Source organism: Nelumbo nucifera, chromosome 5, assembly GCF_055504915.1.
Source record: "Nelumbo nucifera cultivar China Antique chromosome 5, China Antique-T2T, whole genome shotgun sequence".
NCBI lineage: Eukaryota > Viridiplantae > Streptophyta > Magnoliopsida > Proteales > Nelumbonaceae > Nelumbo > Nelumbo nucifera.
In genome coordinates, this window is record NC_142653.1 from 77,326,944 (window position 1) to 77,353,062 (window position 26,119).

Genomic DNA, 26,119 nt, shown 5'->3' on the forward strand with positions numbered 1-26,119 from the left:
GTTTCCTCATTTCCTTAATATTTAGTGAGTCACTAATTGCTGGAGACCTGTTCTTTGGCCAGGTAAAGTCTGTCGTGTTACATACTTTGAATCGTGCAAGATTCTCTGTGGCAGTGGACTCATTCCTTAAGACAGGTTAGCCTTGAGTGTTAATGATGAAAATGTGGTTTTCTCACATTTTATGGTTTTCTTGTGATGCCTGTAGGTTGGGCCAATGTCCTATATGGAAGGAGAACAAATTCATTTTTCTGTTGACTGATGACTTTATTTATGTTCAATATTGTAGGTCATGTGCCTTCATTGCAGCAGGGGAACATGACAGAGAATATCTTCAGTTTCCCATGGTCGAAAGATAAGCCTATAGTTCTAGGTATATTTACTGCTTTTATTAAGCTCTGATATTTATAGTTGTGTCAACTGTATCCCAAGATCAAACTGGAATTCTGTAATTTTTGGAAGGTTCGAGGTTTAAGGATGCATTCCAAGAGCCAGGTTCATTTCTTTCCATAGAGCCTCTCTTTGAGGTAAAATTTATTAACCTGCATCTTTCACAATGTTTAAATTGGAATCTGTGAGTGGCATAAATCCCCCTTCGTTTGGAGTTATACTTTATATGTTTGTTACTTTTACTCTTATGACAGAAGGAGAGATACATTGTCACATATAATCCTTCAAAGGGTAATGTATATGCATTGCTCAAGGACAAAGCAAAATCTGATGACATTCTAAAAGCTGCTTTCCATGTAAGAATTTTGGCACCTCTATTGGAAAATCCCTTTATCATTTGTAGACTGTTGTTGCTAATATGTGGTCTTACAGGCTCATGTGCTTTTGCATTTCATCCGTTCATCAAATGAAAGAAGGTCTTCTTTGAGGAGTCATGGTGAATCTGATAGTTTGGTTTCTAGTTTATCCTCATCAACCTGTCATTCCATGCCTAAAAATATTGATCTCGAGGCTTATATTGCTGAGTCTTGCAAGATGGTCTCTACTTCATTTGGCCTCTTCAAAAGGAAAGCTGCAGAACAGGTACATACAAAACATTAATATTATGTTTATCAACATGTCCATTTACATAGCTGATTGACGGATGTTGTCATGGATGTTTTTTGTGCTGTAATTTCTAGAAACATACTAACATATGGAATAAAAATGAGTTGCACAGACTGAATTGATGAATAAGGCCTGCCTGTAGATCAGTTCTGCAACAGCATGTGCAACCCTATGATACCAGGATACCTGTACATCAGTGTATTGGTGTCTAATACTGTACTTGTTGGATACAATACTGGATACTGTGACACATTTTTAGATGTATTTTATAACGTGAAACTTTTAAAATATGTAAAATGGTATGTTTTAACAAAGTATACTATAAAAAGATATCACATGTTAGATATTTAATTAAATTTGGCAAGATATAAGCATATTACATGGGATATCCATACTCATCCGTGTCCAGGATTTTATGAAATGGAGAGTCGTATCTCCATTTCCCACACATGTGTCTGTGTCCATTTCTGTATTTGGGCATCATAGGTGCAACCTTTGTCTTTGTGTGCTCTATCCCCAATTGACAAAAGGAAAAGAAATTATAAATTGCGAGAATTACCAAGAACTTCAGAACTTTAGTAACTTAATTTGGTTTACTTGACTTGCTTTCCAGTTTTTAGTATATATTTTCTTTATTTTCTAACAAGTTTTTAGAAACAGAAATGATCTTATGATTTATAATTCGATTTGATTCTTCTTTCTTTAATGTTTATCATATTATCACAATTTTATAAGTGGGGATCAAACAACAATGGAAAGATATTTGTTGCCGATGAATAAACTATCTTTCACATCTACCCCAGAACACCTTATACTTTTCCAGTTGATAATTGAAACAAGTGCTATAGATCAAAATTGACTGTGTATCACATGTCTATTTTTCTTGTGAATTTAGTGTTTGGATGTATGGGTCACAAAACCTGAAAAACTGATAACCAATCAAATCAACTAGTAATCCAGTATCAAAGTGGTAACAAATCAACTGCTATTCATCAGAATTCACTTTTGGAGGTGGGGGGTCTGATTAGTCAAAGTTCTACCGGTATCATACCCTTCTGTCATCACATAGTTTGAAGGAGAAAGAAAAAGCATGAGGTGTGAGCCTCTTTCTGTTATTTCTGTCTCGTCACAATACAAACAAAAGGACCAGGAAGCCCCTGGTTGTGTACTTTCTATAACAGCAATAAAAGACTCGTGAAAAATCCAAGTAAGAGACAAACAGAAAATAGTTTCTTCCAAAGACACCTTATAAGAAGAATTATGAAAAACAGATTTTACCACATTCTTAGCCCATTTCAATGAACCCAGATACACTGGCTCTTTGACCTACATAAAACATAAATAAAAATAAATCTTATTCCATTAAGGTTTTGAAATAAAAACCCTGTGAAAAAGATTAGAACAGATGAATGAATGACAAAGTAGAGGACTAGGTAAAAAATATAGTACACAACAGGGGGTGATGGGTGAGGAGGCGATCTTTTCTGCCATCCAAGAAGTGGAGAAGAGAGATGGAGTATGAAGCTAAGAAATTTATGCTCGAAGATTGCAAGAGCGACAGGGATCACTTAAGACCGGGGAGGAGAAGAAAGCTACAATCTTCCTCGGAGAATCAACACTTTGGCTGAAAGGATTTATGGATGGAGCAATTACTCAGTGAAGCAGATTTGGTGGAACCGCTGGGGGGTTGTAAGGAAGAATTATACAGCAGAACCAAAATGTAATGGGAAAGGGTGGTTCGTGGAAGTTACAGAGGTTTTTTGGGAGGGCAGGAAGCAGGCAGTCTGCATTTCAGAAGGAAAAGGAAGTGAAGGGTGGAGGAAATTTGTGGACCTATTACAAGATTACTTGATTTACTTTGAAGAAAATAAGAAAACAAGGCATTCACTGACAAGAGAAGAAAAGAGGAGACAAGTCTGGGATGACTTCAACATGAGAATGAAGAGTTTCCAGTTTCAAATGGTGAAGCAGAGAAGGAACCGGAGTTGGTCATTTCAAGTTCATTGAACTCACACAAAATGGAATTGGAAGCAGAAAAAGGGATATGGCGGAAGAGGTATGTGTTGAAAGAGGGAAGGAAAACCAAAAACTGGAAAGAAATTGTTAATTTGATAGTGGAGAAGTTTAGGATCAAATCATCAGCTTTGGTTGTATCTTTCAGTAAATTGAGAGCCGTAGTTGATATCAGTGATGAACCTGTGGAGTTTTCTACTATAGAAACTGAAGACAGACTTGTCGTCATCGGACATTGGCATATGTCTTGCAATGAAGAAGAACATTACAGTGGGAAGCTTCAACATAAAACTGGATAGAATCACTAGAGTGATGGATGGGAGGTTGGAAGATTGCTGCTTCGACAATCTGCAGGCAGTTAGGGCAAGGATCCAGGTTGTTGAACCAGAGGAAGTCCCACGATCCTTGGCAATCTTCTCTGAGAACCTGTGGAGGAGGGTTTAGGTGTTGACAGATGTTTAAGCAGATCTCTGGAAGGGATGTTCGAAGGAGGAAGACAAAGCTGAGTTGGATTCTGGGGGCTTACGTGGTGAAGGAGGAATGGCTTGAGGGAGAAGAGGAAAAGACACAATAGCCGAGGGGGAAGACGAACAGTTGAATAATCTGTGTTTTGACCATTTAGAAAAAGAAGTAGAGTTAAATAAAGTTGAACTTGACAAAACTAAGGAGGTGGGGCCCTCTTTTTCTGCGGTGGTTAAGAGGGGAGTGGTATCTGAACTGACTCGGGGACCACAAGTTTTTAAATTGGTTCCCACAAGGTTTGAACTGATTGGGAACCTGATGGAAGGCAGACTGGGGTTGAACTGGAGAGGTGGCAATGTAAAATGGGCCAGCCCATGTGACTCTGTTAATAGTCACACGAGGGAGAGTCAAATATGGATGGCTAGGGACAAGAAATTGGGTCTAACATTGTCCCCAAAACAAGTGTACTTGAAAGAGAACTCAAAGAGCTCATAGAGACAATTTTCAGTGAGTGCCGAAGGTAAATTCTAAAGGAAAAGAAGTGGAGCCAAAGATGATGTATTGTCTAAATCCAAGATACTTCAGAACGCGTTTGGAGGAGAACGAGATGGAAGTCGGGGATTGGATAGACTATGAACTATTGGAGGAAGAGGAAGATGGTTAGGAGTTAGAGATGGGGATTGACAATTTGGAGAATATTGACTTTGTAGAGATGGGAGAAAAAACTTACAACTTTGATCTGCTCTTCGATGAAGAACAAATTTTGGAGACCTCTGTGTTTGTTCATTGTCTATCTAATGAGGAAAGTGGTTTTAACAAGATCATATACTCAAGTTAGAGGGGACGAAATTCTAAAAGTAAACAAGAACCTTGAGGAACAATATGCAGGATGTCCATAAGGAGGTAATGATTGATCACCGGCAGCCGGACTAGGATGATTCTAATTGGAAGATTTAATTGACCCATGACTTTTGAATGAAGCTATCGGCCTTGGGAGTGGGGATCACTTTCTAAAACCAAGATTAAGGAGCGGTAGAAATGATGTTGGGCATAGTTTTCTAAGGGTAGTTATAGGAGAGGAGCTAAGTTTAAACAAAGAAGCAGAAAAAGAGGTATTTACCGGATTGAAGAGGCAAAAAATAAAAAATAAAAAAATGTTATAAAATTAAAAAAAAAGCAAAAAAAATCAAAAAATTTATTAAACATAATATTAATAAAAATATAAACTTAAATTTTAAAATAAATGTTTGAAAAAACCTATTATCTAAAATTAAAATACATAAACATAACATGTAAAGCATATTCAAATGAAAGTTTAAAAATAAAATCAAACATATAAAACATTTTCAAGCATGTAAAACCCACAATCTCTTTTTTTTCCTCAATTGCATTACTTCAAGTAGCTAATGTGATGTAAAACATATTACAATCCTGATTCTACGGGCCGCCTTTGTGCCACGCCCCTCGAGGAAGCCCAAACAAGTCCATGTTAGGGTCTTAAATTCTTAATTTTCACACAAAAAATAATGATTTTATAATTTTAATTGCATTTTAAGAAGATATTTTATTAAGATGAATGAATGAACAACATTAGCAAATAGGGGGTTCTCGAAGCTTCGGTTTGCTCGCGAACCCAGCCGCTAGGTTCAAAAAAAGCAAAAAGTCAAAAATTTTCAAAAGGCGCACTTAAGCTAAGGAGCAAAGCGCATCAGGTGTGTGCCGTTTGAAAGTGTTGTGCCTAGGACCTGGGCGAGGCGCCTACCCTAAAATGTGCCTCGCCTATGCACCTAGGCGCATCTAAGGCCTGCCTTTTAAATCACTAGATGAAGCCCAGTCTGGTGGGGGTAGGACCTACTAAAAACTACAAATGGGTCTACAAGAGAAGAGGCAAGAGAGGCATTTCTACTCCCAGAGCAGATTATAGGGGGCGATAATGAAGGATCAACCTTTGGATTCCCACATGGGGAAGGAGATTCAAGACAACAAGGAGTGCGGTGTTGGCCTTGATTTTGGAACGATTCTGAAGGTGCAAAGTAATGTGGTTAAGGATAATGACTCGGGATGTGTGACTCTTCAGAAATTAGTGGATAGGGAGGTCACGATTAGTAAAAGTTTGGGTTTGTTTTTTTGGGATGGTATGGAATTTACCAAGAGTGCCTTTGAGGAGTTTGACAGAGTATAAAAGGAAGAGAAACTGAACAAAAAAGCATTGGGGAGAGGAGGCGAGGCTCGGAACGAGGATTCTTAAGACTAGGAGGGCGAGTTCGTGGAGGAAGACTAAGTCCTGTACCAGGCATTTGAAGGCTTTTTTGTTTTTTGTTCAAGTCTGTTTGTCCAGTCTTTGGTGTGTATGTGGTGTGGTTGCTTATTCGGTTTTGTTAGAGGTATTGATGTCTGTTTGTTGGGCCCATTGGTCGTGTCCCTCTTTTAGGTGATATCTTATCACCTTCATGTTGTCATTAATTTTCCTTTTTAATGAATATTTCTTTTTATCCTTCAAAAAATTAGAAGAAAAGATTGAGAGTTTAGCAGACAGGAATGTTAGGGTTGGAAGGGGTTTAGGCCTATGTTTTTGGGTGGCGAGGAGTTTGCTAGATGGGCTTTTGAAGCGTTTGGAAGAAGCAAGAGAGAGGAGAATCTCAAGGATACTGTTGTTGGAAAAGGTGGAGAGGCATGGAATGAGGATGGGGACGGGCAAGACGAAGCTTTTGAAGTGAAAAATTAAAGGACAAATAGGGAAACATTGTTCTGGGCGCAACTGTAACTCTTGTTTAACATCAACATTCATGTAATCTCTGTTGTAGTTTATGTATTTGCTGTTTGGAGAGGTGGCACCTCGTGCCTCTAAGGGGATGTTCATGTAACCAATCTTTGAAATACTGGAAGATGATTTTATTTATCAAAAAGAAAAAAACAGCTTGCCGGGGCCTTGTTCTTCTGTTGTTGGGGTGTTATCCTAACACCTCTTGTTGCTTCTATTTTGTTCCTTTTTTCTTTTAATGAATTTTTACTTTTACCTTTTATAAAAAATATTCTAACTGGGGTAAACCTAAGAATAATGGAAGTAAACATGAGGTGGATCTGAGTACAAGGAAAGCTTCACAAGAAAAAGTAATGACTGGGTGGATAAATGAATCCCGAAGTCCTAGACTAAAAGTCTCGACTGAGAGTCATAGTGTTATTCCCATGTTGTCTTCCTTACCCGCTGCAAGTATGAGTGTGAACTAGGTGTCGTTTGGCATCAATTCTGAAAATTCTGATTCTTAGAATCCTTCCCAAAAAGAATGGATTCTGAGAATTCTCATCCAGAGAATTTGTAGATTTGTTTGGCATAGTCATCTAAATCTTGTTTCTCAAAATCAGAATCACATTTGGCATCACCCTGTTTCCTCTAATCAATTCTCCAATTGAGAAATACATAAAACCATGTAAACTCTAATAAGCATAAGTCCACTTTGTGCTCTACTATGTTTAAATCATTGTCAAACACATAAAAAAAGAGAGACGTCACACATGTTCATTTTAAAATTAGTATGATACATATGACTAATAAGAAATGAATGGAACCCACAAAACATACATGTGAGTCAACGAAGCAGGCCCTGAGATGTTTGAAGAAGAAAAAAGGGATGTGCTATAGGGAAGAAAGGACTGGTGTTTGTGGAAAAAAAAGAACAAGGTGTAGAACCCTTTACCTGGAAATAACAGATATGATTCTTGTGCCTGTGAAGAAGGGAGACCAAAGAGAGCCATTGGAGGAGAAGAAAGATATTAGGGTTTCTATTTGATGAAAATGCATATTTGGGTGTAAAATTACACAGTTGCCCACGTTTGTACGTGTAATATGTCCACATGTGTTCATTACTTATGAAGTAACGTAGCAAGAATTGGTTTTAAGCGAGAATCACAATTCTTAGAAGTGAAAAATTTTCACTAGTGAGAATTGTGCCTTTAGAACGAAAAAATTCCATCCAATAATGAATGAGAAAATAGAATTGACTGGCCCCAAAAGGGATTTTCATCCAATGAATCTCTATAATCGGCAGAATTGATTCTCTAGATTGATGCCAAATGGGGTCTTAGTGGTTTTATCTAGGGCAAGTTAGAAGAACTGAAGGGTTTGATGTGTTAGCTTGAATTGCATGTTTAATGTATAGTTATTGCAACCCTTTCCTCCCACCAACCTCCAACAGAAGGAAACACTAAAAGAAGATAATTTTAAATAATAAGTATCAATAAAGAAAGGAAAATAAACAAAGAAAACCTATAAAACCATTGCAGCAGACTTGAAAGCTTTAGGAGGACCACCATCTATATATCCATATTTTGGTCCTTAGATCAATATAGCATGATGAAAGTAATAATCCAACATATAATGTTAATCTGGATCCTCAATCCAGGGACATGGGAGTTTGGACTTGGGAGAATTCAGGTTGTTTTCTACCAGGTTCTGTTACGTAGGTCTGGTTGGCTCCTTTCCTAAGTTCCCATGGTCATGGATATGGGGTGTGCAGGTTCAATTGAAGGCCATATTCTTTTTTTAGGCTGCTGGTTGAGGGAAAATCCAGACCAAGCACACGTATAATCCACTGAGGTGAAGTTTGGATTTGGGCTGAACTTTGCCTATGTACGGAGTCTACGAATCTGCTCCATCGTCCTGTATCTTTTCAGATTTGGTGTCTCATTAGCTGTTCAGAGATAGTGGGTCACCTACCATGATAGCTGACCTATTGTCTTGCTGGAGGAATAGCAGACCTTCTCACCCAGTTGCTTCTCACCCAGGGGGAAGTTTTTATGGGATTCCACACCTTTTACCATATGCTGGATTGTGTGGAAAGAGAGGAATAGCAGACTTTTTGATGCCAAGGCCCAAGGAAGCTACTCTGGGTGTTATTATTAGAAACATAGAATGGACTGTCATATGATGGGCCCAGGCATTGATGGTGTTCTATAGTGTTCAAGTCAGCAGTTTCAGGAGTGAATGGGCGTTCATCGTTTCTCGTTGAAATGTAAAGCCTTTTTTTTTAAATAAATGATTGAAATGTAAAGCTTCGATACATATATTCTTATTTTTTGTGGATATTCCCAATAACACTTTTTGTACGGTTTTGTGAGCTTCTCCCCTCCTTTAGTCCTTAATAGCATTACAAACTCTTTTCATTTGTCAAAAAAGAAAAAAAATCTTTATAGCTTCTCCCCTCCTTTAGTCCTTTAGTCCTTTAGTCCTTTAGTCCTTTAGTCCTTTAGTCCTGTTGCAATGGTAAAATCTTGGGCTGACAAATATGAGAACGTAGTTAGTCTGAGAGCAACCACTTCGTGCAAAACAAAGCCAAGTTAGGTCCATATCCAGTCCACCATTTCCAAATTCCCCAGATAGCATATAATAGCTGTTATATCAGTGTATCTGAAATAATTAGCAATGCCGTTCTTCTGAATTTGCCAGATTATTTTATTTCTTGCAGGGATGGACAATGTCAGAGTCACTTCTCAACCCTGGGCGAGCTCGGCTATATTAACTGCAATATGCTTGGATTGTTGATGTTCATGCATGCATTTGCCAAGTGCTTGGACTGCTTTTGATACTCGGACGCTTACATCGAGAAATGGGGTCAAGTTGGAGTTCACATAAAAACAACACAACCATGACGCTATGGTTTTTTTCCTTTAATGAATAAGGCCATCTGATTTCTCTGCAGTCTGGAATGCTCGATGATCCTCACAGTGTATCCTGTCTTCAATATGATCTATTGATTTTATCTGAGGTGTCACACGATCAATTTACAGCACTGGTTTGGGGGAGTTTCTTTCCTATATATTAAGATCTTACAAGTCTCTTCGTTCGCAATTTTGTCAACTGCACCTTCCAGCCGGTTAACTATTCTTTCTCAAATTTTATTGTACATTTTAAACAGTAGCATAATTTTCTTTTTATGTATAACTTGAAATCTGCCTGGGTACAAATTGTTCTCCCATATATATATGTTTGTGTTCTTATTACAAAGGAAGAATTTCCAAATTAGTTGAAGCTTGGGGTGGAAGCATGTAGAGATTCAAAGAAACTGAAGAACAAGAGAGGTAAGCCCTTCTCTAAAATCATGCTTAGGAGCTATGCGTGTATTTACTTGATCATCCACGAAGAAACTCTGTCAAGTTTGGTGATACAGAAGTTGGACCTCAATAACTTGATTAAACCTGAAAATTGGAAATTCATTTACATTGGCCGATAACTTTGTTCCCCTCCCCCTTGGATCAGCAACAGTAATCATGGATTTTATTATATATTCAGAGATAGAAGCATCAAATTCCATTTATTTGGTATGGAAGGGACTATTATGCCATCAGTTTGCTGATCATACTAATAAACTACATCATACAGTTGCAAGGCAGGCCCCTAGCTCTGGTGCCCTCCAAATCCATACTAGTTAAAGGTTGTAAATATCGATACGGAGGTGTATCGGGCAGTATTGGTACTGTTTTTTATTTTTTAATTTTTTAACTTTTTTTTTTCAAATCCGGTTCAGGGGGCCGGTTTAAGGTTCCTCCACCCTCTGAATCGGTCTGAACCTTGGTACTTAGAATGTAGTCATACAAACATCAATCATGCTCCTTTAGTTTTCTTTAATACTTAGATCAAGACCCGGGCAATCAGATTATTGAGATTATGAGTAAACTAGTTAGAATGTAAACATACAAGCATCTCAATCACTGTACTGTTTGGCTGCCAACCTAAACCAGAGGCAGTTACTAAAACAGAACTTCTGCCCTCTAGTTTTCCTCTTGCTAGTAATTTGGTTGCCTTTCGTCTAACGTTCATGGGTTAGACATAAGGGGCATTGATCACTGGATAATCTGGTACTGTTGCAAGAAAGATAGCTATTACAATATCTAGCACTCCATCTAATCTATTGTAGGTTAATCTTTTCGGTGAGCAACTTGTGGCTTCATTGAAGGTAATGTCTTGAAACCAGAATGCACTGATCCAACCATTCAACGGATTTGTTTTGAATTTAGTTTTTAAAAGGGGCTCCCTCTAGAATGTAATAATAGATATAAAAGAAGGGATATTTAATATTTCTAATTCGTGATATACACATTTCTTAGGATAGAAGAAAGCAGAAACAATGCTGGAGCCATTTCCTCGTTAGAAGAAACAAATATAATTGCCAGAACGTACACAAACTAAAGATGCTACCGTCCACCGGCGGTTCTAGTATTCTACGATACTTAGAATCTTAGATCAATGTTGTCTGGCTAGGACTGGACAGAAAATCATAAAGCTCACTGGGTTACAGTCTTATTGGTTTACTGGCCGGTTTGACCATTTCAACTGTGAAACCATCATGTAATCAGGGTCCGGAGAGGTCACTGGGTCATCGGTTCAATTGTCTGGTCCGGTCCAAGTTTGACATCTCTACTTCAGATATGATGATGACTCACGGTACTGAAAAGAGATGGTCAGAAGCATCAATTGATATTGATAACAACATAAGCGTTTGCCATCGATGGTCTAGACTGTATATTCTCGTGTAAGGAATAGCAAACACAATCTTTTGGATTCGTGGATTTTGAATAAGAAGAGAGCATGCATGATACATGGTTTGATTGCTTGAAGCACAAAACAAACAGAAAGATGGAATGATTGTCTTGTCTTACTGTTACGAGACAGCATCTCTCGGTTCTTCTGGTTTAAGAACCCCAACCCAGTCAACCACACTTAGATTTTGAACTAGTTTTCACTTGAGCTTCCCATTTGAGCAGGGCCGGCATGGAAGAGAGGAATTGAAATGGGGAGTTGCAGTTGCAGGGGTTTTGGTAAATAAGTACTGAAGAATAGAGTTAGTCAGCTTCATGTTGGAAAATGTCTGATCTTGAGTTCATATAGAACCCCATCTGCTCTAAGCCCTCCCCACATCCGAAAATTAACCCATCTTTGTTTTAGGGTTGGATGGGAGCACCCTCACAGGAGAACCTATCCTGTGACTACATATGAGATCCCAGGCCGTCAGTGTTCATTTGTAACTCATTGGCTCAAAAAATCTGTAACATAAGCCAATGATCAACCCGAGAGGCTGAGGGGCTCCAATGGGTCAAGCTGTGAGTGCTATCGTCCATCAACAGACAACAGACATCTTTGCATGGTGTGTTATGCAAACTTCCTTGGGACCTTTTCAATTGATAAGGGACCCTTATTGGGGTGGAGAAAACACTGTGCTGTCCATAGGGCTGTCTTCATGTGACACGTTTAGTCCATACAGCCATGCCTTCGACACTTGCACGGAATTCGTAAAAACGAACGTGTCATGCAAGGAGGGCCCTGTAGACAGCACAGGCTGAGAATTTTGACAGCAAAATATTTTGCATGTAGGTGGGATTGTGGACATCCATAAGGTCCAACTGTGCAAGTGGCGGACATATTATATTGCCTTTTATAAGTGATCATAGGTACTTTGGTACTGTCCATCATCAGGCTCATCTCATATATATTGACCTCTTTGTTTTTTTTTTTTTTTTTTTTTTAACTCAAATTGTATTTGTGATCTGGAACATCGTAGGGCAGATCGACCATCTTTTTGGGGGGGACCCAATTAGAGATAGGTCCCATCCCGGCCCCAGGGTGCTTTTCAAGCTAAGAATGAAGATCCTGTAAACAGTGGGCAACGAGTTCATTTTGGCCCCATTCTAGGGTGGATAACAATCCCACTCACCCATGTTACCTTTGAAACATTTAAGAAGATGACAAAGCTAATTCTATAATGCATAGGAAATGTGGTTTAATTTTTTATCCACCGACCAAAAGAGCATTCTCTCCATTGGCTTCTTTTCCTTAAGACTGTGTTTGGTTTGAAGGAAAAAAATATAGAAAAAGGAAAGGAAAAGAAATGAAAAGAAAAGAAACTTGTGCACGCGATGTATGGTTTCCGTATCTTTCCTTTCTTTTCTCCACATTTTCGTTCAAACTACACACAGCCTAAAGGAATACGAATTCATTTCTTTCTCCCTAATATTTTGCCATTCTGGCCCTTTAGTAACATTTGTAAGAAGTGATTTATTGTAAGTTGAATGGGCTAAAAGGGTAAAGGATAGATCGAAAAGGAGTTAAGTGACTATAGTTTAACAATGGATATGGCATTAGAATGGCAAAAGAAGATGGATGTATAATTGGGTTAAGTAAGGTGTTTGTTTTATTTATGAGTTTTCATTTTCTTTTGTCAGGGAGGCAGGTATTAGTGTTGTAGTTATGTGGTTGGGCACACACATGACAAATAGCTCCAAACTAATTGACACACAGTTGCCACTTAAGTGACTGAAGGCAAAGTACTTAAATCAGGCAGGCCAGCAGTTGGTGCTGTATTGACAGAGCCACATTTGTGCTACAATGCCATCTTATGGGGTTTGTTATTTATAAACACATCTGTCGTGGAATGAAATTGAGGCATATAATGGACACTGGAATAAGGTTTCAGTCATGACTCAAGAGAGGTGGCAAAGGCACATGGATGCAGTCCAAAATAGACAAGACAAGAGTAGCACTTGTTTGGGTTACCTACAAACAAGTCCTTTTGGGCTTGAACCCTGTTGGTCTAGATATGTGTGGAGGGCGTGCAGAGTCACGTCAATCAACTTGACCAAACAATCCTAGGTGACAAACTGCCAGAGTGTATGCAGGCCACCGGACAAGAACCCAAGATCATCTCCCTTCAATTAATAATCCCTTGGATCACACTCTTAACAAGTCACTGTTTACCTGCTCAATTCCAAATCTAATCAGGTGGTTTGGACTCTCTCTCTCTCTGACATATATAGCACCCATGAGTGAACTGTTCTATTTAGACCTCTTTGGCTAAATCCCCTCCAAATTGAGCTGCATTGTTTTTGGGCTATAACTCTCCTACTTTTGATTAGTTGTGGTTGATGTATTGTTCCTTAAAAGTTAAAACCATGCATGCCTCTTCTCTCTCTCTCTGTATATATATATATGGTTGACAAATGTTCAATCCCTTCTGTTATATTAAATTAGGGTCTCTTACTCTTAGTTGTTAATTAGCTCCTACTAGGCCTGTTTGCTTTCTGATAAAGGAGAGGAGATGCATTAGGTTGGTTGTTCAAATAAGAGTTACATATGTCATTGTACAATTAAGCAAAGAGGGGGGACAAGGTTTAAAGAATTCAAAGACTACTATAATCTCCACCAGCAGTATATCTTTACAATAAGAAATTAAAAGGGAATCAATTGCTTATGGCTATAAACAAATCAGGTATGGAAACATCAATTAGTGCCTACATTTACCTATAATCAAGGCCCTAACTTCTTTTTTTTCTTTCTTCTTCTTCCTTTAAATTTAGCACCCTAACCTGGTCGAATGTCCTCCCTAAGTGAGAAGGCATGTTTTTTGCTTTCAAGAGTAGTTTATAGAAAAATAATCAAATATTTAACATTTCAATTTTATCAAACACCTTTTGTGCACATGGTTCCTACTTGGATTTGTCTCTACGGAAATGATCGATCTTCTCATTAGTTTGAACACGTTGATAACCCCAATCCCATTTGTTTATTTGCATATATACTCCTTGATCCAGTGCTTGACCATTCAATCCATGGGAGTTTATTCAATCACAAAATGAGTGCTGTTTCTGTAATGGAAACATCACTATAGTCTATATATACATCAACCTACAGACCACATGAACTAATCTCAATAAGATACAAATAAAAGAACTGATCTATTTGGTTCAGCAATATAGGGTTTATTAATTTGACATGTATTTTGTGTTTTCCATGAGTTTTTTAACTGAACCAGACTCCTATGTTTGGCTTTTACAATGGGTTCTACATAGATAAAACACTGCAATCCAATGATCTGAGACGACTAGGTTGACAGCAGGCAGCTATACTTTGCTCCCTCACCCATGTACCATTCATATATGGGGTTGTCTAGATTCTAGTGGAAGAATGGGTCAGCCTGTCTTGTTCCAGCAGCTCCAGCTGATAGAGTAGGGACGAGCCAACTTGGTCCTTTTGATAGGAGGAAGAGCAAAGCAGCTGGGACCTGCTTCTTCTATACCCATATATATGTACCCACCCCACAAAGCACTACAGCCGTGCATCTGGAACATCTTTCTCCTCATGAAAACTGAGATGTTCCTGATGTACGGCTCTACTTCCTTGTGGGTAGTGTTGTGGCTGAATTGAATGATTTTGTCTTTTCACCAATAAAAATGTTTAAATAAAAAAAAAATGGAGGATATATATATAGCAATGAATCAAACCCAACATCAACTTCACTTATCAAACAATCTCCCACAGGCCTCTTAAATAAGTGTTTCAGTTCAGCCATTTCAGCTGTTATCAGATGATCCCTAAGAGGTTAGAGGAGAAGAGGCAGGATGGTCATTTCAGATACTGCATTGCCCATTTAATAGATCCTTTAGTGTAATAAATAGGGTTCAGAAGATGACGGTTCCAAATTAAGAGACCTATTAAATGAGGGGTGAATTGGCTGTTCTGACCCTTCTCTAAGTGGAACATAGCCAAGGTAAAATCCGTCATTCTCCCAAAATGTGAAACATTTTAGCCTTTTTCGGTCCCCCACTTTCACCAAGTAACCATTACCTTAGATGGTGCAACTCTGCAGAAGGTAGATGGAAACATCATTAGAAAAATTTAAGTTCCCATATCTTGTAGATTGCCCATACAGTCCATTAATGACTTAAACATCAACATACATACATTGTAATAAATCAGAGTCACGTTTTTCTGTTGGAAGTACTAAATATTTTTAAGAAAAAAAAACAAAAATCAATCATCGATGAACGGTTTGATTGTTATACATCACGTTTTTCCGTTGGAAGCACTAAATATTATTAACGAAAAAAAAAATGATCGATAATGAACACCCGATTATTGGTATAAGAGATTGATGGTTATGATATATATAATTTTTTTATTTACATTTATCATTATTGTGATTAAAGGGAGTTCAAATCAGCCCCCACAAGATTGTCCCCCACAATGTCTCACAGCACATACCCGCTGTGTTTAAAGGGATATCATCATTTCTGATATTATCATCGGGAGATGCTCCTAGTACACGCCGGGAATGTGCTGTGGGACGTTGTGGGGGGCTGATTTGATTTCGGTTAAAGGATGGATTAGGTAGGCCTAATCAAGTATATGTAGCCCTGAGATGTTCCTAATCAAGAATATATGAATAATTATCAAATATACCTCTAATTAATTTATTAATTTGTATGAAACTATAGAATTATATATAGTTTTTAAATGTATTTTAGGGGTCTAGTTAGCTTCCCTTTAATATGCTTTCATTGAACGCATCAGAAGTGAGCATGTGAAACTACTGTTACCACTTTAAAGTCTCCTCTGAGATAGACAGGCATAAGTGGCATCCATACATTAAAATGTGATGTTTCAAACAGGAATTCTACTAGGGGTCCATGACTAGTCTATGACTAGAGATTGCAATGGATATATGGCTGGTCTGATCCGGTTCAGATAATCCGGTTTGAACTGCTAGACCAAAATTTCAAACGGTTGGGTTTGGCCAATTGATTCTTTCTGACCCGGGAAAACGTGCCTGGTCCCTGGTGGGCTAAGCCCACTTCCACTCATGACCAAAACAAACGTTCAATCCAGTTTCATCAAACCGGATGCCCACCGGCCTGACCCAAATTGCCACTATATATAGTCCATGTTTGATGTTTGTCATGAAGTTTGTAAGAGAACTTGGAAGGAAAGAGGTAGGGATTGATCCAAGTAATCTAGACTATTATATATCATGCTTAAGTAAGGAATCAAAATGAGCAACTTCTGTAGCTAATTAAACTAAATGCCTTGAAATTAAGCAAAGGACTAGTGACAATTAAGATTCATTGCAGCACTCACCATGAACCTAATTAAGCAACTTTACAAAGGCAAAATGGGCATCCCAATTTATTTGTATTAGATTTATTTATTGGTTGGTTGGTTGGTAAGGACTAAGGAGCCATGGAGAAGATGAACAGAGAGAGAGAGATAAACAAATAATAACACTCTTCTCGGACAAAGCGGGAAACCATATCTACCAAATAATACCAGAGGCAGCAAAGATACTAGAAACAACTAGAAAACAAAAAACAAAAGAAAGGCCCCATCTTCTTCTCAGGATAAATGCATGTAGCAAGTCTACAGTATCTAGGTAGAATTCAAATTTCAAAATAGAAAAATAAAGGGACCGGCCCAACTTAACAACCCATCAACTGAAAAGGTACAACAAAGTGACAAACAAGCCAAAATTTGAATCTACACAAGAATTGTATATGCAAATGACTTCCTAATCAAGGGGAAGGATTAAAAAAGAAATTAAAAGGAGAAAAAAGAAATGGATGGGTTCAATTGTTGAAGAAGCTATGTTCTTTGATTGCTTGATCAGTTCAGAGAGAGTGAGAAAAAGATTAGAAAAGTGCCATATTAATGCTTGACTGAAATAAAAATATTTCAATAAATCCCTGCACTGGATAAACATGGATATCACCACAACTCAAACTCTTTCAAACTCCAATCTACCTAAACTACATTACATTAGCAATAATATAAGAATAAAGAGAACGCTGAAGAACATAGAGTGGAGAGAAGTTGGGGAACAGGAAAAGAAAAAACAATATAAAACTAACTAAACTTCTACATCAGCCAACAAAGAAGAAGAAGAAGAAGAAGAAGAAGAAGAAGAAGAAGAAGAAGATGGTGGGAATTAATTAATGAGCACAAATTAAAGTAAGACGAAGTTCAAGCAGTGGGGGCATTCTTCTTGGCCATGTTGTGCTTGTTGTTGTGCATCCACACCTTGAGAACTCTCCTCTTGATTCCAATCTCTTGGCAGAACTGCTGCACTACGGCTTCCTCTTGCTTCTGTATCCTCCACCCAACCTTCTCGGCAAAGCCCAACATCTTCTCCTTCTGTTCTTGGGTGAACTTGGTCCTGAACCTTTTCTTCACAACTTGAGGTGGCCTTGGTACAATCCCACCACCACCATCCTGCTCGTCAGACTCTGAAGGGATGGACCCTAAACTGTAAGGCATTATCATCTGGTGGGGTGGTGCTGCCCTGGAGTGGATTAAGGTGCCTGTGGGGTACCCCAAAGCTTCGGGACCAAACACACCCTTGTGGGGGCCTACAATGACCTTCCTCCCAGCAACCTTGTTTAGATGAGGGTGGTGATAGCAGTCACAAGAAGAGGACTCACCTTCAATGTCTTTCCTGTGGAAATTCCTATGGCAGTTGCAGGCTGAGCACTTGAGGGCTTCCAGGGTGCCTTCTTCTCCACTTGGCATGAACTCACCACACCCATCTGTAGCATTTCCACCCATGGCCGCTGCATGGTTCTTGAGGCATTCCTTGTACCTGATCACTTTCTTGTAGGGCATGTGGTCCTCCATGGTTGGATGGATGGGGCCATTGGAAGGGAGTTGGGGTGCTGAAGAAGGGATAATGTGGTTGTGGGGAGAGGGCTCATGATGGATCATGTGGCCATGACCATGTCCCCCAGCATAGCTGCTGGTTATTGGGATTGGAATCTCCCCGTCATGACCGGAAAGATCCATCACTCCTGTTTCTTTTTCTGGAGACCAAACCAAGGAAGACGAACAGCTGCTAGCAGAGAATTTGGAGGCGCCCTAAATGATTAAATTTAACAATTATTCTTGTTGGACGTCTACCTAGGAGAAGGAGACTCTCGAGTCCAGATTACTACTTAATTTTGTCTGATCAGCAGATGTCTGCTGCTTCCTATATATTCCTCTCTAGCTCCCCACAAAGATAGATTCTACACACCATTACCCAAACACAAAATTCACTAGCTTAGCTTTCTGGGTCCTGGTGATCGATGAATGATCAACAAAAGGTAACAAACAGAAGTTGAAGCAGATGATGATGATCAGAAATAGCGGCTTGTTTGAGTTCAAAATTCCAGGGACCCCAAGTTAATGCACATTGGTTTGGAGTTGGAGAAGAAAGATCGAGGAACCAAAACAAGTAGCTAGACTAGTAATTTGCTAGGCGAAGGTGTTAAAGGTTTCTGACAAGGCGAGAGGAGAGAGTGGAGGAGACCCACTTCATGAGCTTATTTATTTATTTGTTTATTTATTTTTCTTTCGAATTTGATTCGCTTCTAATATTGTTTTTTTGGTCTAGGGAGTCGAGGAAGAAGAGAACAAGATCTAGAATTTTGAGACAGAGATACTTAGCTGTTTTGGGATGTGGTAGACTCTACGAGTCCAAACCTTTTCATGGAAAGAAGAAAGCAACAAAAGGTTCATAGAGCATAGACCACCTAGAGTTGGAGTACGCATCTCATTTTCTCCAAGGACAATGATAAGAGAAAACACAATCAAATTTTGGTGTCTTTAATGGTTGGATGAAGTTGAACAACAATGCAGATTGCTGGTGGCCATGGAAACAAGATTAACATAAACAGCTAAAACTCCTTCTCTCTCTATTCATCATATCTCTACCTCTAGCTCTATATCTAGAGAGAGAGAGAGAGAAAGAGAGAGAGAGAGTGTGAGAGTCAACAGACTCCCAAAGAAAGAAAATGATGGTTGAGAAGATGAATAAATAACAAGTAGAACTCTATTTTCTTACTCCACTAGAAAAGAGCAAAAAAAATGAAGAGGGAAGGAAGAAAATGGCATGAAGGAGAGAACATTCAAAACAAAACAACAAGGGTATTTCCTCTACCACGAGTGAAAAACAGTTTAAGAGATTACCAACATCAGCTTCTCTCTGCAAAACTCGAAGCAAAACACCTTCCGCAGCAAGGACATGATGTTTAAAGGATAAAGATAATTAACAAGGAAGAAGAGAGAGAGAGAGAGAGAGAGAATTCAAAAGGAAAGAGATAATAATAATAAATATTAATAAAGAAACAAAGAACAAGTAGATGTAGATGTATGTTGAAGGAGAGAAGAGAAGAGGAGTGAGAGGGAACAAGAGGAGGAAAAAAATGAAGAGGGTTTTGCTGCTGTGTTTGGCTAGTGAAGCACTAAACAAGAGCTTATAGTTGTAGTGAGAGCAGAAAAGGGGATGCGGGGTGAGAGAGAGAGAGAGAAAAAAAAGCAGATTTTTACAGACAAAGAGGAGGACAGAGAGTTTTAGGAGGGGAGAGAGAGTGATAAAAAAAAGTGGGGTGCTTGCTTTGCTTGCACTATCAGGCATCAAGCTTACGCCATACAGAGGCAGTGTGTCAGAGAGTGTAAGAGAGAGAGAGAGAGAGAGAGGGAGAGAGAGAGAGGGAGAGGGAGACCCCACTCAAGAATTTTGAAAAGAAAATGACTTAAAAATAGATTAACAAAACATCAACATTTATGAATAAGTTGACTGAAAATCCCTTCTGTTTGAGTTGTGCACAACCTTGCAGATTAAAATGACCATTTTGCCCTCCAGGATCTAAACTTTCATGGATTTAATTATTAGTTTCTATGGTTGGTTTGGGTAGTTGATTTAGAGCCTCCAAAGTAAAAAGAAAAAAGAAAATATGATAAAAAGCATCTCAGAGAGAGCTAGACTTTTTTTTTTTTATTATTATTTTTTTTGGGGGTAAACCTCAGAGCTAGCTAGACTCAGACAATATAATTATTAGTTAGCTTTATTTCTATATTTTTTTTTCTTTTAGTGCTCAATTCTCATAAAGAATAAATATACATATATATATTTTGTATTTCCAAGGGCAAGAATGATAATGGGGTCTGGAGCTGAATGAGTGAATGTGGATCCCAAGTCAGTAATATCCCCTTTCACGCGCCAGACTTGCTAAAACAAGTGGTAACAGAAAAAAGGAGCTAAACCAACTTTCAATTCCTACAAAAAAAAAGAAGAAATCCCTCAAATATCAAATATTTATTCAACCGGAAATTGCCATATTAGCATCCCAAAATGACCATCTTGCCCTCCTTTCCTTCACTTATTCCCTTAAACCAAAATAGCCCAAACAATCTGACCATGATGCCCTTTGCAATTCAAGGACAACGGTACTTAACACGCAAGGATGGGTATGGGTGCCTTTAAGAGAGAGAGAGGAGAGAGAGGCTACAGCACGCATGGTGTCTTAGAAGAATCTGTAATTGGTGTGAAGACAAAAATTGATGCCAGTTTCAATTCAACAATCACATTATTATGAACGCGGTTTAGGTGGGTTATTACGCACCATGCACAAGATAAAAAGGGCTCGTGAAATGTTGTTAGAGGGAGGGCCCACCACTGGGCCCACTCCTCCTTTGCCCTTATTTTGGTGAAGCCCACAACCACTACTCTCCCCTTCTCTCCCATAATTCTGTTGCATGTGCATAACGCAAATGCAATATATATATATATATATATATATATATATATATATATATCTATGCAAGCCAGTCGTCTCTTGAGTTACAAACTTCCTCCTCTTCTGTTCAAAATCATCAATCACTTCCTGCTTCCTGCCCCTTCTTTGGGGACTGTTTGGGGGCCAACACCAAACCGGCTTGTTAATTTCTTTTTCTTTGGTTCAACCGGCCATACATGCTCAATCCACGGCTGAAAGCTAGAAGAAATTTCAAATTGCTTTTCTTTTTCTTGGGCGAACCGGGTCATATGGTCTACCCGGTCAAGCCGGTAGTTGAGTTGAGGCAGGATTCAATCCCAAGTCTTTTGGAGACAAAGCCTTACCAACAACCGGCTTTCATGCATGATCCCCATATTTTCTTTCTTTTTTTTTTATTCTTTCTGGTGAGGATATATAAAAATTAAAAATAGCTTTAACAATCATCGGTCTGGCCCTGATCCTTTAAACCAATCACATGGTTGGATTAGGCGGTCCATGACCAATTTGAATTAGACCCGGTCGAAACCAACTTCAGTTCACCCTTAATGGAAATTAAATATAATATTCTGGAATCTGGAAGGAAATCATCCACCCAAGACTTTAACACTGGAGTTCTGGTCAATCTCGAGCGTCTGATCCTGAATTTAAAAAAAAAAAAAAAACTTCTTTAGCTAAGTTTTACCAATTGTTCAACAATGCTCTTAAATTTATTAAGACCCTGATGTTGAAAATAAGGTCAACGTTTTAAAAAACAACTTGGAAATGGAATTGTTCTGGCCACCGGTTTTTGGGTCAATGGTCCGACTGTTTGGTTCGAATGGATAGTCCATTCTGATAAATAAATTAAAAAAATAAAAAAATAGTCAAAAACCATTGAATGAATCAACAAGTCAATGGTTTGATCGCCCAGGCCATGGATTGACTTTTTCAACAGTTTTTGACTAAAACCAGGTTTGGGGTAAAATGGAATGGTTGCCTGGACAGTTCCTGGGCCGAACCATCCAACTATCCAGGTCAATGATGGTTCGAAAACCTTGAATAAGGTTGTAAAATGGGAAGAAAAAATTTTCAGGCTGAAATATATTTGAACTATATTTTCTCCCTTAAAAAATTGTCTTATTGCCGTTTAAGTCAAAATATATTAGAAGGATGCCCCTGACAATCCGGTCGGGTTGGGTTTCAAGGCATTTTCAGGTCATTTTGGGTTGGGCCGGGAAAGGCCAGACCTTAACCTTAAATATTCAGGTTAGCGCTGATCCATGGGTCAGATGGGTCAATGGGCCCGGATCAGCTGTTTTTGGCCAAGTCAACAAGTTTTTTTTTTTTTTTTATCAAAAATACAGGTTTGATGGTCTAGTTCAAATAGTTTGAATGGTTCAACCGTCTGAATCAACACCGATTTAAAACTATTGGTTTGAAAATAGGTGACCTGTGACCCGATATGACCCGGGTCATGCTGCCTTCTAGTTTGCGTCATTAGATAGGAGGCCCTAATCCACTTCTTCCGGGTTGCCTTCGTGGGTTTGGTCCACTTTTTGCCGGGTCTAAGGCATTTCTCCCTATTTTTTCACTACAAAAGGGACATAAATAATAACTTTGATATGTAAATTTGAAAAATTTTAACAAAGGCAGTGATAATGATAATGGATTGGTGGGATTGTTCCAATTGGGCTCAATTTGTAAAGAGTACAAATATAAATATGTACACTGCAAAATGTAAATACAGATTTAAAAATATTAAATACAAGGCTTTGCACTGCACATATTTGTATTTATACTCTTTTCCCAACTGAGTCTCAACTGCAATAATCCTGAAAGCTCAAGCTGTTAGCTGTTTGGTGGTGAAAAGGAAATGACTTAATTTGAGCAGAAAAATTTTTAGTCCTAATATGATGAATTACCACCTCTTCGTAAACTTCTGTTTGTTTTGAATTGAGAGAGAGAGATTAAAGTTTAAACTGTTAGGTGGGTATTGTTATTGGTCAAGACAAGTTCTGAGCTATTGTTTATTGTACAAACCTTGAGCAGACGATTGGTTGTTTGGTGGAAAAATTCATTTTCTAAACCAATTGATGGTAATAAAGGTATTGCAGTAAAGATCCAATGCCCACTTGGTGGATTTTATGGTAGGCTTTGTATTGCCTCAACCCCATTTTTCTTTTTCATTTTTTTCCCCAAAATTTTCAACTAAAAGGATTTATTTCATTTGTCCTTTTATATGAACCCACTTAACTTTATTCTTCATTATCCGCTACTTTATTCCCTCTCACCCCATTTAAAGACTCTTTTCTCCATCTTTATTGTTTTGTTTTATCTCTTTTTTATCTTCTACCCAGTAATTCTCCCTTACCAACTCTACTCTGGCCTTTTGGGAGATTACATTTTCTTTTCATATAGGAAATTTATCATATAACTAATCAATAAAATTTGAAATTTGAAGGAAATTAATATGCAGATGGTATTTCTTAAAATAATTCATACATTAATTTTGCCCTTTAATCTTTAATTTAATAGGGACAATTAAACAATAATGTTCTTCAAATTAGCAAAGAAAAATAGTGAATCTATGTACACATATATATTCTTTAATGCCCCTTTTGTAACAACAGTCAAAACTACCCAATGTCCATTTTCTGGTAAGAATAAGTAGATGATAGTTACAAGGTTTGGATTCCAAGCTTTACTAAAAGGAGTTGGATTCCAAACATCTCAATGATTCAGTTTTACTTTTCCTTTTTTATTTGAACCAAATAGTTCATGGTGACAGCAAGGTGTTTTCCCCAAACTTGTTCAATAAATGTAGAGAAATGAATTAATTCAATCCCTCATCTATTATTATTATTATTATTATTTATATATTTGATAATACTACTACTGCAAAGGATAAGATGGGGAGGTGGGTGCTTTAGAAGAATTAATTAGTATAGTTGGCCTAGTGGCAGAAGAACGGTGAGTTGGGTCACAAAAAATAAATGTTGTGATGACACATTGTTGGATCACACTTCTCAAAAATTCACAGAGCTCAAATATCTTATAGATACTCATATACCATCTATCCCAATTAATGCCAGCCCAAGTTCATCTGTATCAACTGGTATTTAAGTTTTGAGATTTAAAGGATTTTAGAGCTGCAAGTTGTGGATATCTCCATCTATTATTCATCCCTCCTTATCATCATTCATGCCCATTTCTGTCCACGAATTTCAAAACATACCAAACTCATTATCATTCAATACTTCATTTTCAAATTTCATCCCTTTCACCACTTCTTTTTGTTTTTCACTCCCTCTTATCTTGTGTTTCTATCACACGTTATTTTCTTTGTTTTCTTGATTCTACTTAAAACCTCATACACTACATAAGTTGTTTATAGGAATGGCAATTTTCCCCGTACCAGCTGGGTATTCGACTTCCCGATTTGATGGAGTTGGCCCTGCTCACCCCAGGTCCGATTATATATATTAAAAATTTTAGAGATTTGGGTCCCTATGAGAAAACCGTATCCATTAGAGATTGGATATGGAGGACAAGTTTTATCTCAGACAAAAACTGGGATAAAAAATAGGGAATATAATCCTTGCCCCCAAATCCGCCCCATTGCCATTCCTAGTTGTTTAGAGAAGGAATATGAATGATTTAAGAACCTTAGTTACATATCACATCAAGTTGAATGTCTGAAAATACTCCACCTATAACCAAACTTGAGGGTTATAACCTATATGGACCAGTTGAATTCATGGTTCAACCTGGTTCTGTGAGATTATGATATACAACATTAATTAATGATTTCTAGATATAATCTAGACGGTTCACTTTTAGAACCATAAGGGAAAGGAAGCCTAGTTCACATTAAGGCTGTGTTTGGTTTAAAGGAAAAAGCAGGGGAAGGAAAGGAAAGATAGGAAAATCTTTAGAAACTTTGTATGAGTTTTCCTATCTTTTCCTTTAAACCAAACATAGCCTAAGTGCATGCAGGTGGATTCTATACCCCACCTCTTGGTGGTTCATTTGGCAAGCAAGTAATTCTGCACATTGAAGTTCTAAAAGTCCAAGAAATTCCAAAAAAGTACATATGGCTTTGGTCTGCCCCGTGAAGGGGCAGCAGCTAGAACAAATCCTGCTCCATTAATAGAGAATACATGGAGATTTTGACTAATGCCTGAGCTGCCATAAGGAGATAAAACTCTGAAATTATTCATTTCTCTTGGCTGCTTGATGACTGAACACATGCAAACTCATGTATGTGTAGTCACAGCTAGAGCTGGAGCTTATTTGGAGGCATATATATCAGGGAACAAAGGATCATGTACCAAGTTAAAAGGTGGTTTTAGATGGGACCATCCGAGTACTAGATAATACTGGGCTGAGAAGGTAATGAACAGTGAATTAAACTGGCGGTTGGGGTACTGCAAGAGTTTCTGCAATGTTTTAAAGAGAAAATGGAAACCTCTTTAAGATATATATATGGTGTAGGGATGGCAATTTTTTCCATCCCTGACGGGGATCTGATTTTTCTGACCCGATGGAGTCGGAGATGGGGAATAATAGGAATCCCCAGTTGGGGTTAGGGTCGGGGATGGGGATTGAGGTCCCTGCCCCACCCCGATCCGGCCTAATTAAATGTTATTTATATTAAATATACTATTATGTTATTTATATTATATATATACATATATGTATATCAAAACATATTTAAAACATTATTTATAATTTATTTTTTTTTTATTTATTTTAAAAAATACTGTTATCTGAAAAATATTTTGAGGATTCAGGTCCCCACGAGGAATCCATCCCCGTCAAGGATAGGGGATGGAGGACAAGTTTTATCCCTGATGGGGATGGAACAGAAATGGAGGTTAATTTTAGAATCGGGGTTGGAAAGGGGGAATATGATCCCTACCCCGTTGCCCTTCATATTATGGTGGGAGATTGTGAAGGTCTTAACTAGGTTCCATTTGAAGGAGAAGCTCCCCATCAACTCCAACCACTATTTCCAGGTCCATAGCATATATGGAGATCTAGATACTGGCATTAATTGGAGAACTGATGAGTTCTTTGAGTGGAAGAAAGGGTGAATTGGGTTGGAGTATATCTAGTTTAAAGGTTAAAAACAGGTTATGAAGTCTTTGAAAAGGTGCCATGAGAAAACAATTGGACCCTTAATCCAGACATACATTAATGGTAGATGGAATGTGAGATTTGATCGACTTACATAAAAAGGGTCCAATTGTTTAACTATATA

At 38.1% G+C, this 26,119-nt stretch overlaps 2 protein-coding genes across 2 annotated transcripts in view; one reads left to right on the forward strand and one right to left on the reverse strand.

Moving 5' to 3' along the window:
• Positions 1-9,529, forward strand: part of RUS6 (root UVB sensitive protein (Protein of unknown function, DUF647)) — a 59,343-nt gene extending 49,814 nt beyond the window's left edge. Inside the window, exons 8-13 of the mRNA XM_010254005.3 lie at positions 63-135; positions 287-370; positions 460-524; positions 642-743; positions 820-1,029; positions 8,991-9,529. Of these exons, the coding sequence (XP_010252307.1) occupies positions 63-135; positions 287-370; positions 460-524; positions 642-743; positions 820-1,029; positions 8,991-9,044 (588 nt within the window). The 3' untranslated portion in view covers positions 9,045-9,529. The remainder of the gene's footprint in view (positions 1-62; positions 136-286; positions 371-459; positions 525-641; positions 744-819; positions 1,030-8,990) is intronic.
• A 7,471-nt stretch (positions 9,530-17,000) lies between these two features.
• On the reverse strand, positions 17,001-19,703 carry LOC104593910 (zinc-finger homeodomain protein 4). Its single transcript, XM_010254004.3, has one exon. The coding sequence runs from the start codon at positions 18,122-18,124 to the stop codon at positions 17,309-17,311; it is 816 nt and encodes a 271-aa protein (XP_010252306.1). The 5' UTR covers positions 18,125-19,703; the 3' UTR covers positions 17,001-17,308.
• Between the last annotated feature and the right edge of the window lie 6,416 nt (positions 19,704-26,119).

What these genes read in the sequence shown, in the direction of transcription:
- LOC104593910 (XM_010254004.3), bottom strand. Translation starts at nt 18,124, where the DNA reads ATGGATCTTTCCGGTCATGACGGGGAGATTCCAATCCCAATAACCAGC.